The 13249-nt window shown below is 36.3% G+C and overlaps 1 protein-coding gene across 2 annotated transcripts in view; it reads left to right on the top strand.

Moving 5' to 3' along the window:
• Positions 1-13249, top strand: part of RAB3C (RAB3C, member RAS oncogene family) — a 283534-nt gene that overhangs the window by 235033 nt on the left and 35252 nt on the right. For both annotated transcript variants that reach the window (XM_019414304.2, XM_019414303.2), the window contains exon 4: positions 4557-4681. In XM_019414304.2, coding sequence (XP_019269849.1) covers positions 4557-4681 — 125 coding nt within the window. The remainder of the gene's footprint in view (positions 1-4556; positions 4682-13249) is intronic.

The raw sequence follows: 13249 nt of genomic DNA, 5'->3' as shown, positions 1-13249 counted from the left end.
AAATCATCTTTTCACATGTATGTTATTTGGTGACAGCCACGTTCTTTAAATGTGTCTCTAACCAACAAAGAAATAAGACAGCCTCTAATGAGGTGATTAAAAATCCATCTCCCAAATAAAAAACTTTACAAAATACAGCAAATGACCAAAAAAGTAAACACATGGAAATTACACGTAAAGGAGGATTTATTCAACAAATGTGTGTCATATTCCAGCAGACATACAAGAGGAAGACCATTTTATCCCAGTTAGAAATTTACCTATGTATGACCTCGACCTCTGGAATGGAGACAAAATTTGATATACTTTAATTAAAAAGATTTGCAATTATTTAGAATATAGAAATCAGAAAGGATGAGTTGGAGCTGCATTTGGGAAGAGGGACAGCTGGTTGCCTAACCTAGGACTAATAGTGTATTGTATTTGTAGAGTTGTTTACAACTTTGAAAGGATGACCCCACCCTACCTAAAACCACATTTGTCCTGCAGCAGCCACAGAGAATGAGTACAAAATGTGTTAGGCTCATTTTATAGATGAAGATATTGAGACTAAAGAATGCAGAATGATTTCCCCAGACTCAGTTAGTATTAGAGCTTTCTTTTAAATTGGTTGAACAAATTGGTAGGATTCTGAGTTGGGAGACATGGAAGTTGGATTAACATCCCAACATTCTTCTGACCTTAATTCATATTATGTCTTGATGAAATAAGTGCAAGTCAGGGTCTTTCTTAACTCATGGGGCTTATACTTCATCTGCAAATTTTCTTCAGTTAAGGGAGTACTCGGAGCTCATTTCAACCTTTGTCTTCATACATAAATACCAAGAAAACAATGGCATTTTACAGAATCTAAGATACACAATTTTTGTATGTTAACATCTTTGAAATTGGAATATGTCTTATAATCAGTGGCTTCTTACAGTCACTGTGCAACAGTAGCAAAGATGAATTTCATTGCCTGAACATGTGCTAACTTAGTCATAGCTGCTTTTATTGTCATTACCTCAAGTGAGTAGCAGAAAGGGCTATAAATTTAATGTGAATGCTCATGTTGGAGTAATGACCATCATTTCATTTTTTCTTGAAAAGCAACAAGCTACAGGACTTAAGAAGGAAAGTTAACAACAAACAGTTGGGTTCATTGACTTTAGTATTGAAATAGTTATAGAATGATTATTATGTACTAAGGAAAGCAACTGAAGATCTGAAAATTGCTAAAATCCTCAGAATACATAAAAGAAATCTCAGAGCAATAAGAAGCTGATGTGAATGAGAAATGTGTCTAGCAAGACTATTGTGAAAGCATTGTGTCATAGTTTCATTGCTACTTAGTTTTGTTCTTGGCCATCCATCAAATCTTCATTGCATAATTCATAGCACCTTGGATTCTATGATATGTGGTAATTCATAAATCAATCCGCATGATTCTGATCCCCTCTAGCTGGTGACTGGAGTTTGCCTAAAGCTACTCTGTTGGTGGTAGACATCATCAGTAAGTCCACAGTAGTCAAACCAAAGCCACACATTGGGTATTTGCACCCCTGATTCCAATGATAAGATTAACCAGTTCTGATGGCAAATAAATCTTCTGTTCATCAGAGTACAAATACCCCAGACCATAATTTTAATTGGTTAAAAAAAGAAAATGGTTTCTATCAGCTATTGAAGGTTTTTAGATAAAGGTTTTAAATAATTTCCTAGTAACTAAAAAAAAATAACATTATTCCCTTGACAATTTAGGATATAGGGGAGGTTACATTAAAATATTAGTAAAAAAGGGAAAGGGAATGGTTTTGATACAATTATGGCTATAAATACGTTTTTACAAATAGGGAATGGTAAATGTTGTGTTTGCATAAATGTATAGCTTGTCACAGTAGCCTAAGACCCCATGGGTTATTAAATCAGCAGAGATGAGACACTCATACATGTTGAATGATAGAAGTACACATTCCATCAACATGGCTTCAGAGTACAAATCAGCCATGTTGTTTCTTCACTTTCACAAAGGTATACCCTGGTTAAGTTTATGCAAACAGGGTTGCAGAGGATGGTTGCCTAAGTTAGGAGTGCTAAATTTCTTCAAGTGAGCATTTGTCCCCTGTAAACTCAGAAAGCCATATCCTTTATATCCTAGCCTCAACCCCGTCCTTACCAAAAGACACTCTCCTGTGACTCCCCTATCACTAACCTCATTCTGGTTATTTGATTTCTAGCTATGTGCCAGGATAACTTTCTCTATTTGGTTCCTAACTGTATGCCAGGATAACCTTGTCTGTTCATATAAGGGCTCTCTCCCTTGAGCCTTTCCAGGCATAGCCAAGGCCAAGCCTTGACCAATAAGACCTATATGAGTGGAGGGATAACTTAAAAAATACCTGAGGAAATCCAATTAGATTTGAGTTCCTTTGAAAGAACCTGTGGAATTTTTTTGTAAAACTATGTTAGCCCTTGAAATTTCGTGTGTGTTCATATATAGCATGCATTTTTACTCCTTAATTCACTATGAATTTATCATTTTTCATAGACCACAAACGTAAGTTGAGGTGAGAGAAAATTAGAGTTTTGAATGCTTGCTTTTATTTTCCCAGTTTATAGATGTATGCTGAATCTCCTGTTGCCAGCAGGGAATTGATTATTAACTTAGGTATCACTATTAGAAAGGTCATGTCTCCAGATTTTTCTGATAAAATATACTTAACTTCTGAGACGTTCACATGGGACACAGCCATTTTAATCTCATTTGAAAACTTGTACTTGGTTCAGGGGAATGCTCTGAAATAAAACAGTATCTGCCTTGTAGCTCTAATCATTATTCTCATAAGGGAGAAATAGTGATCACATCTCACTGGAAGACGACCTGCTAGAGTTTACTATTTGCTTTTACTCTCTTTACAAGTTGAGAACAGACTGTCACATTTCCTATTTAATAATCCTGAAAGACTTGACAGTTGCTAAGCAGAAACATTTCTAAGCTTTTCTTTTTGACATTTTACTTTCTTTTAAACTTCTTTTAAACTTTCATCGTTTGTTTTTCAGTGTTTTAGTATCTCTTTCCTGACCACCCACTGAGTGCTAGGTCTTTTCCACATATCTTAGATTGTTGTTCTCAAATAAAAACATGACCAGCAGGAAGGGAGGAGTAAAGAACGTGGCTTCCTTTCATCTTTTTCTCTAAAATGACAACAAGCACACAAGAATTTCACTTCTCAAAATAAGTAGCATGGTTACATGGTTAAGAGCATAGGCTTGAAAGCTATACTAACCTGGTTTTGATTTCCTCATCTGACACTTGACTAGCTGGCTGTTCTTGGGATAATCTCAGTGGTAAAATGGGGAGGATAATAATATCCCTCTGATTCTGAGGATTAAATTCATGTCACCTATCTGACCTATTTAGGACTATACCTGCAAATATGAACTATCACAATTCTATCTCAATTTCAAAATCAGAAGTTGGCTGTGTTCGTCATGATCCATACTAGAAACTTATTCAGAATTCTGGATATCCTGCTTATAACTTAAACTACCAGCCCATTATATTGTAATTTTTATATTAACCTGGAATTTTTCTCTGTAAAATGTAAAGCATGAGTATATTAGTTGTTAGGATCCACTTTTAAAAACTAACATTATCGGGGCACCTGATTGACTCAGTAGACTGAGCATCTGACTTCAGCTCAGGTCACCATCTCACAGCTTCTGAGTTTGAGCCCTGTGTCTGTCTCTGTGCTGACCACTCAGAGCCTGGAGCCTGCTTCAGATTCTGTGTCCCCATCTCTCTCTGCCCCTCCCACACTCACACTCTGTCTCTCTCTCTCTCAAAAATAAATAAACATTAAAAAAATTTAATATTTAGAAATTAACATTATCCCCATATTTCCTAGGCCCTAATTGTCCTAGCTCTTTACATTGTTGTAATAAGGGAAAATGACTTTTTTCGTGTGATGGACTGACCAACCATTTTGGGTTTCCTGGAACTGAGGAGTTTCTAAGAACATGAGATTTTTACTGCAAAAACTGAGAACATGGTGAGCAAACCAGGATGGTTGGCTGCTCAGAGTATAAAGATATTAGGTAGAGGTAGAAGGAAGAAATAGTAGTAATGTTAATATCACCAAATAAAACAGAATTATTACTTTAAGTTTATGTATTTTGAGAGAGAGAAAGCACACATGAGCAGGGGAGGGGCAGAGAGGGAAAATCCCAAGCAGGCTCCATACTGTCAGTGCAGAGCCTGACATGGGGCTCAAACCCACAAACCTCAAGATCAAGACCTGAGCCGAAATCAAGAGTCAGACACTTAAGTGACTAAGACACCCAGGCACCCCCAAAACAGAATTCTTAATACAACACCATTGTTCCCTGGATTTTTGATTCAGTCAGTCTCTAAGTATCTGAAGGATGAAATTGCACTGAACTAATTTATTCTAAATGTCAGGCATTTGGGCTTCATATTTTGCTATTATCCTCATCTGTAGGACATATTCCTTCTCTTTCATTTTATGTTGTTCTCTCCTCTGATCATTTTTTTTTTTTTTGCCTGTTCTTTTTAGGTCAACTCAAATTAAAACATACTCTTGGGATAATGCCCAGGTTATCCTGGTTGGGAACAAATGTGACATGGAAGATGAGCGGGTCATCTCAACGGAGAGAGGCCAACATTTAGGAGAACAGCTTGGTAAGTGATAAATTCACACACACACACGCACACGCACATACACACACACACACACACACACACACACAAACCAGAGGTTGGTAATTATTTGTAACACTGCACAGAGTAACCACTAATTGCTAGGGTGGGTGTAATGAAAAGACTGTCAACTTTGAATGGAAACCAACATATCCTTGGTAAGTAAGAAGTGGATCTCCTCCCACTTTCTCTGGCACTGTTAGAATCCAAGCATAATAACAAAAGCAAAATAGCCAGAATGTTGATCTAGTACAAGGTATTCAAATTCTTTTTCATGAGAAACACAGTTTAAGCCTTGCCTGCTATTTTTTTGTTGCTATTTTTTTCCTCCATATGCAACATTTTGTGTTGAGTGAGCACTTTATTATAATGTGTGATTATTGTCTGGTTTCTACTTGAGTTCAGAAGCACAAATAGGTCATATTATTGATAGTGGTTCTGGAGACATCGCTGACAACTTGTTGCTGTTAAAAATGTCTTTGAGATTCCATCTCCTCATCTCTCAAGAATGAGTATCATGACCCAGGCCTACTTTACCAAGTTTTTGTAGATAAAACCAAGGTAAAAAATAGAAACTAGCTTTAGAAGTCGCAAAGCCATTTTAAACACAAAACAGTGTGTCTTGAGAGAAAAATACTTGAGTGAGTAGGGTAGAGTTTTGGTGCACAGCAGGGACTCGTGACTGATTTTTCAGCTCAAGGCATTTTATACTGAGCACCTGTTATATGCCCTGCCCTATGCCAAATAGCACAGGGAATACAAAAATGTATGATTCACAGTCCCTGGGCTCAAGTTGCTTTCAGTCAAGCGGGAAAACTGGAGATATGCATAGAAAAGCAGAAACAGCAAGACAATAAAAACAGGATAATTAACTAGGAGGTATACACCAAAGGGAAAGCAACAGGGGGAAGGAGGCAGATCAGGAGAGGGGTGCCAGGGGGTATGGGAGCAAAGTAGGACAGCAGGCAGATAAAACTCAAAGCAGACAGGACACCTGTAGAGAAAGTGTGTGGAATTGAGCAGAACAGCTACAAAGAAATGATTGATGAGAGGACATAGAGATCATATGGGTTCAATGCCAAGATAAGGCCTGAATGGACCCTAAAGGAGGACAGAATATGAAAAACATAAAGGGGAGAGGAAACGTTATGAATAAAGGGCACAATGGAGCAAAGACATTTAGAGAATGAGTAAAAAAAGTTAGAACCTAGCATAATATTATGGAAGTGGAGAGTGGATTTGGGAAACAATTCAAGCCCTAGAGCAAAAGAGCTGGAATTTTTTTTTTATTATTCCTCTCCCTCTTCCTTCCCCTTCCCCTCTCCCTCTTCCTCCTTACACAACAGAAAACTTGGAGGTATTCTTAGTAGACTCTGGCTCTCCATCCTTTTTGGCCAGTACCTACAGTAAAAAACATGTTTAATCTAGCAACCCAGTGCATATGTATGTACAGAGAAAGAATGAAACAGAAGTTTCACAAAGTATATTTACCCTCAGTAGATGAGATTCACTCTGATATTTTTCTATCCTCTTCTGTTTCTCCTTTTATCTTTTAATAGTGGTCTCAACCCACTATTGATTTTAGGACCTAGTGATGGGCCTCAACCTACAATTTGAAAAGCACTGCTATCAAGGGGTGCTTTGGGAGTATTCAGCTGATACTGGGCAGCACAGATTAGAAAAGCAGAGAGCCTCTCATTGGGTCACTTTATCATGTGGTAATCTCATAAAAGAACTATGAGCAATCCAGTCTGAGAGCTTGAATATTTCTTCATGAGATCAGTGCTCTCATCAGTGGCCCTAAAGGCCATTACCCAATGGCCACAAGAATCCTTCTATCAATGTTTGTGGAGCTGCCCATGAGAAAGTCACATAGCTGACGTCTTGTCTCTCTGTGGTTGCTCTTGAGCCTTTATCGTTTCATTCAGAGGGGCTCTCCCATTCTATCACTTTAACAGTGTTTTTTTTTTTTTTCTTAAGTCTGAAAACTTGGCACTCTCTTTAATCCCCTCAAGCACTTCAAGAAGTTAGGGGTGGAGAATAGGAGGTCTCCAAGAGAGAAGGGAAACCTAGGAGAGGCTTAGCAGGGTGGTTTCTTGAAACCCTCTCTTCTCACCCTTTATTTTCTTCACTTGTCAGGCATATGCCACATTGAGGGCAGGGGAACTGCTCCACAGATAGAAAGTGCCTCTATATATTAACCTGAAAATTGTTTGGTTCAAACAAAAATATATTGAAGCCAAGTACTGTTTAATGTTAGGAGTACAAAAGAGCCTGGTAACTGCATAAATTCTTTACTACTCTAATAAAGTAGTAATTTTACTGGGTAATTTACTTGGGTATTCCAAAGTAAATTACTTGGGTGTAATTTACTTGGGTGTTCCAAAGTAAATTACTTGGGTGTAATTTACTTGGGTGTTCCAAAGAGCAGGTTATGGAAGGAAGCATTAGAATGATGGGAATGCAGGGTGCCTGGGTGGCTCAGCCCTTGAAACATCTGATTCTGGATTCCGGCTTAGGTCATAGTCTCACAGTTTCTGAGATCAAGCCCCACATAGGGCTCTGCACTGACAGTGTGGAGTCTTCTTGGGTTTCTCTCTCTCCCTATCTCTCTGCCGCTTCCCCACTCGTGTGCATTTTCTCCCTCTCTCTCTCAAACTAAATAAACATTAAAACAAAAAAATAATGATGGGTATGCATCAAGAGGGTGACCTTTATTAGAACACCTATGACTGGCATCAGCATAACCCCTTTCATATAATACAGAGATGTAGGAAAGTTCCTGAAATTGTGAGGCAGAAATGTTTTACACTCCTGTGCAAATGGTTTCTAATTGACTTTTTTTTTTTTGCTATTTAATATAACCCATCAGTTGTCATAGCAACCAACACTTGTACATTCTTAGAGAGTCATTTACCTCCTTTAATGTGGCTTGTTCTGATGACTGCACACACTTCGACAAATGATCATGAGAGATCATTTGTATGGAAATAAAACCACTCTCACAATCTAAATTATTTTAAAGGTTTTTGCTTTATTTTTAAAAAGTACTAGTAAATCTCCAGAATACTCTCACATAGACACAGAGATTGGGCACTTCTTTTTACTTGTCATTTCCACATTTGGGTGGATGGTTGGAAATAACTGTTCCATCAGTCTGGTTACAATTAATTCTTCATTGTGGACGGTTAAACCCATGTAACATTTGCTAACCCTGATGAGGGTACTTGAAGGAACTCAGTTGTAGCTAAGGTATTTAAAATCTGTGTATGGCTGCTGCTCTTGTTAATGCAGTTTAGTTCACCAGACCTCTACTAAGTGTTTACAGTGTGTCACCTGTTAGGAATACCATACCCTACCTTCCAGGAGTAAACATAGTAGTACCTGAGATAAAGTATACAGACAACATTTTTCTGGCTTTCTCTTTCCTGACTGTTCCACTTGGCCCTGTTGGGTATGCCCTCGTTGTAGAACTTGGCCTTCTTTCCTTCCATCCCATGTTGCCCTCCGTTCTCCTCCCTCCCGAGTCATACTTTCTGTTTTCTTGGAAGACCCCTCCTCTTTCTGCTACTTGCACTTTGGCTTTCCTTCTTGGGCTCACCATTCTTCATTATCTCCATGTTCCCTTAGATGTTCCTATCCACTTCCATGGTTAGACATACAGACCATGAAAACCAAATCTTTTTTTTTTTTTAATTTTAATTCCAGTAGAGTTAACACACAGGGTTTTATTAGGTTTAGGTATACAATGTAGTGATTTAACACTTCCATACCTTACCCAGGCTCATCACAAGTACATTCCTTAACCCCATCACCTGTATCATTGTTCCCTGCCTGCCTTCTAGTAACCATCAGTTTGTTCTCTATAGTAAGAATGGGTTTCTTGGTTTGTCTTTTTTCTCTCTTTTTTTTCTTCACTTTTTTGTTTCATTTCTTAAATTCCACCTATGAGTGAAATCACGTGGTATTTCTTGTTCTCTGACTTACTTCACTTAGCATAATACACTCTAGCTCCATCCATGTCATTGCCAATGGCAAGATTTCATTCTTTTTCATGGCTGAATAACATTCCTGTGTGTGTGTGTGTGTGTGTGTGTGTGTGTGTGTGTGTGTGTGTGTGTCCCATCTTCTTTATCCATTCATCAATTGATAGACATTTGGGATGCTTAAAAAATTTGGCTATTGTAAATGCTGCTATAAACATAAGAGGGAATACAAGCCTTTGATTTAGTGTTTTTGTATTTTTTAGGTAAACACCAGTAGTGCAATTACTAGAAAAAAGTTGCATTTCTAACTTTTGAGGAACCACCATACTTCTTCCACAGTGGCTATGTCAGCTTGCATTCCCACCAACAGTGACAATGAAATCTGGTTCTAGCCCTGACCGCTCCCTTGAGCTGTAGATTCCTCTATCTACCCCCATAGCTGTGCTTCTTATTTAGGGTGGTCCTGTAACCATCTGCAGCTAAATTGTCTGAGCTTCTTTTTCAAGTGCACATTGTCAACCCTGTCAAGCCTGTTGCAGTAGAGTTTCTAAAGTGGAAGCCCAGAATCTAAATTTTTAAGAAGCACCCTCTGAATTTCACACAACAGAATCACATTTTAGAATGAGGGCTTAGATAGTGGCAAGTTTTCGGAGAGAGTAGAGAATTGCTCCTAGAGCTTTACAATATCTTATAGCTGATTCTCTTCTTCTAATGCACGTTTTCAACATTTACTACAGATGCATGTAACTATAACAATATATGGGAATGTTTTAGATTTGTATTTAGTTTAAATAACATTTATAATATGCCAATAATCTAAATAAATGTACAATATAACTTAAAATTTGAAGGTAAAACTTAAGTTAGAAAAAATAGAAATAAATTTTTTCTAAAATGGAAGTCACTTAACTAGAAATAAGAACAAATAAATTTATAGAGGGGAAGGGATTTGTATTGCTTTGAAATTATAGACGAAAGAATATTTGAACTATTTTTATAAGCCCTGGCAGGGCAGAAAGTACAGAAATTCTGAAGTTTGCCAAAAATGTAGTCAAAGAAACAAAGACTGAAGATAAATTAAAATTGAGAGAAGTGATTATTTTTTATAAATAATTTGTAAGGATCCAGTTTTGAAATGTTTCTAATTTGGATTAATATTTATTCCTAAAGCAAATAATAGATACTTATTCCCTATTACTCTGCATTCAAGTAGTTGTCATGATATTATGTGCATGCATTCCTAAATTCCAGACCCTTCCTCTGTATATTTTCCCTTGTCTAGTACAGAGACCCCATGAGGATTTCTGACAACTATAAAATATGTTAACACTTGGCCACTTTTCCAATCTGAAATAATTTCCCTACCATTTTACCAGTGTAATGACTTACTTTGTTTTGGTTATTCATCTGACATATATTTATTAAACACTGACAGTGACATCAGGGAGTCATAAAATATGTATCTTTTCTGTTAGGAAGCTGAACATGTGTTCTGTATATCAGAAATATAATTAATATCTTGAGTACATAAATTAAACAGCTGGAAAACATCAAAACAAGTGCAATTTGAAGGGTGGAGGAGGGACATGGAATTGTATGAGTCGATAGTTGCTTCTGTTTTAGGAATGTGAAGACTGACAAAACTCATTCTGTCTGTACTATGAAGCACACTGATTCCATAAAGACTAGCTTAACTGATCCCTTCAAGGGAATAATCTGTTGAGGCAGAAAGAGGTAAATTAAAGACAAAGAGAAAAGGATACTCTTTCACATCATAAAGACTATACTAAAGGAACTGTTTCTTGTTGTAGTACAGACAGGATATATAATTACTTCTTAAAAGGTCTAGATAAATCAAGGCAGCCAGATTCACTATGTCTGAAAGTGTTTGGACTCTCTGTGGACATTTCTATCCTAGCAAGGTTAAAAATTTGGGCGCATTGACCATACTACCTCACATGCCTTGATATTACTGGTGGAGACAAGTTAACTGAGATGAATGGAACATCATTGTAACTCAGCCAGGAAAGTCTGCCTTTTTGGGTTTTAGTGATTATTCTTCAGATTCCTGCTGAACCTGGGGTCCCTAACTTGAAAATTCTTATTCCGGGTTTCTGTAATCTGCTCTGCTCCTATGAATCTTTTAGCACAAACCACCCTAGTCTTTGGCTGCCAACCCAGAGAAGAGAAAGCAAGGCAATGATTATAATGTGAAATTATGTTATCCTGGGAAACCATGAACTTTTGGATCCATGTGGTCTGACCCTAAGCAGCCAGATTCTCTTCATATGTTTTTCATTGGACATAATTATAATAATAGCATTATACCTTCCCTGACCTCTAAACTCACTCCTGAGTCATTGTATCCTTAGTACAACTTTGAGGTACAGAATACGTCTTAACTGAATTCAGTTTTCTGTTTTACAGTCCAGGTGGAAATTAGTTCCTATATAACTAGTAAGTTGATTTAAACTCTGTTCTTGGATGCCACAGTCTTCCAGTGATCTACAGACTTCTAGTGGAAGATGCCAGAAAATGACTACATCATTAATTAAGGATAAATTCTCTTAAATGCAATCTTATCCAAATACATAACTTCTCTTTTCAACAAATGCCAGTCTTTTGGAGTCTCCTCCAAAATTAGTTTATTAGTTAATTAAAACTAGAAAACTCTTTAACCATTCTGTGCTTTCTTTTTCTTAGTACCTTTAGAATTTCTTAGTACCTTTAGAACACCAATTTAGAGCATCTGTATTCAAGACCACTTAAGGAAGTTCTCTTCTAAATAATGAAAAATCAAAAAATTGTAGAGTGTGCTATTATCTTGATGGTTTTATGCCCTGAGCCATATCAGACTGCTCTGAGATTGGGAATAACAGATGAATTAACTCAGAAGTCACAGGTGGGCCTCAGAACACTGATAGGATCTCTTTCTTTCTCGGCCATTCAAGTCACATAAAAGCAAAGCAGGGAGAGGGAAATAAATCTAGAAGGAAGATTGGATCCAGAGTAAGGATTCTGAAAAAAAATCCCAGTACTCGAGCCATATTCAGGCCAATTAGTTGGAATCTCTAAAATGGGACCCAAAGTATTTTTAAATTATTTTTGTTGAAGTATAATTGACATATAACATCATATTAGTTTCAGGAGTAAAATATAATGATTTGATATATATGAATGATATATATATATCATATATATATATGTATATATATATACGTATATATACGTATATATGTCTATACATATATATGTATATATACATATATATATCATATATATATGATATAATGAATGATATATATTGCAAAATGTATATATATTTTGTATATATATATATTGCAAAATGTATATATATTGCAAAATATATATATATATTGCAAAATATATATATATATATATATATATATATATATATTGCAAAATGATCACAATAATTTGAGGTAACCTGTTACCATACTTAGAAATTTTTTTTCTTGTGATGAGAACTTGTAAGATCTACTCTCAAAACAAGTTTTAAATAAAAAATACAGTATCCTTAACTAAAGTCGCCATGCTATACATTATATTTCTGTGAGTGAATTATTGTATTACTGGAGATTTTTATATTTTGTCCCCCTTCACCCATTTTGTCCACCCCTGACTCTGAGCCTTTGATAGCCATCAATCTGTTCTCGGTATCTTTGTGCTTCATTTTTTTTTTAAATTGAAGTATAGTTGACATGTAATATTACCTTAATTTCAGGTGTGCAACATAGTGATTCCATAATTACATACACTACAAAATACTCACCATGGTAAGTGTAGTTATTATCTGTCATCATATAAAGTTATTACAATACTACTGACTTTATTCCCTATGCTGTACTTTTTATTCCATCATTAATTTATTTTAAAACTGGAAGTTTGTACTTTTTAAGTCCCTTTCATGTATTTCACCTCTCCCCATCCTCCCAGCTCTTACAGCCATCAATTCTCTATATTTATTTGTCTGTTTCTGTTTTGTTGTTGCTTGTTTTATTTTTTATGCTCCACATATAAGTGAAATCATATATGTGATTTCACTGACTTATGTCACTTAGCATAATATCCCCTAGGTCCAGCCAAACTGTGATAAATGGCAAGATTTCATTTTTTATGGCTGAGTAATATTTCATTGTATATATACCACATCTTCTTTATTCATTTGTCAGTGGACACAGTTGCTTTCATATCTTAACTATTATAAATAATGCTTCAATAAACATGGGGTGCATATATCTTTTCAAATTAGTATTTTTGTTTTCTTTGGATAAATACCCAAAGGTGGAATTAGGTATCACACACTACTTCTGTTTTTAGTTTTTTGAGAAACCTTATTACTGTTTCCATAGGGGCCCTACCAGTTTACATTCCCACCAACAGTACCCTAAGGTTGCCTTCTCTTCTTGTCCTAGACAACACTTGTTATTTCTTGTCTTTTTGATACTAGCTATTCTGATAGCTGTGAGGTAATACCTCAGTGTGGTTTTGATTTGCATTTCCCTGGGGATTAGTGATGCACATCTTTTCATGTGTCTGTTGG

Source organism: Panthera pardus, unplaced genomic scaffold (genome assembly GCF_024362965.1).
Source record: "Panthera pardus isolate Hobbes unplaced genomic scaffold, ASM2436296v1 HiC_scaffold_2, whole genome shotgun sequence".
NCBI classification, from domain to species: Eukaryota; Metazoa; Chordata; class Mammalia; order Carnivora; family Felidae; genus Panthera; species Panthera pardus.
The sequence above is the reverse complement of the archived record's forward strand: the minus strand, read 5'-3'. Positions and strand labels throughout refer to the sequence as shown.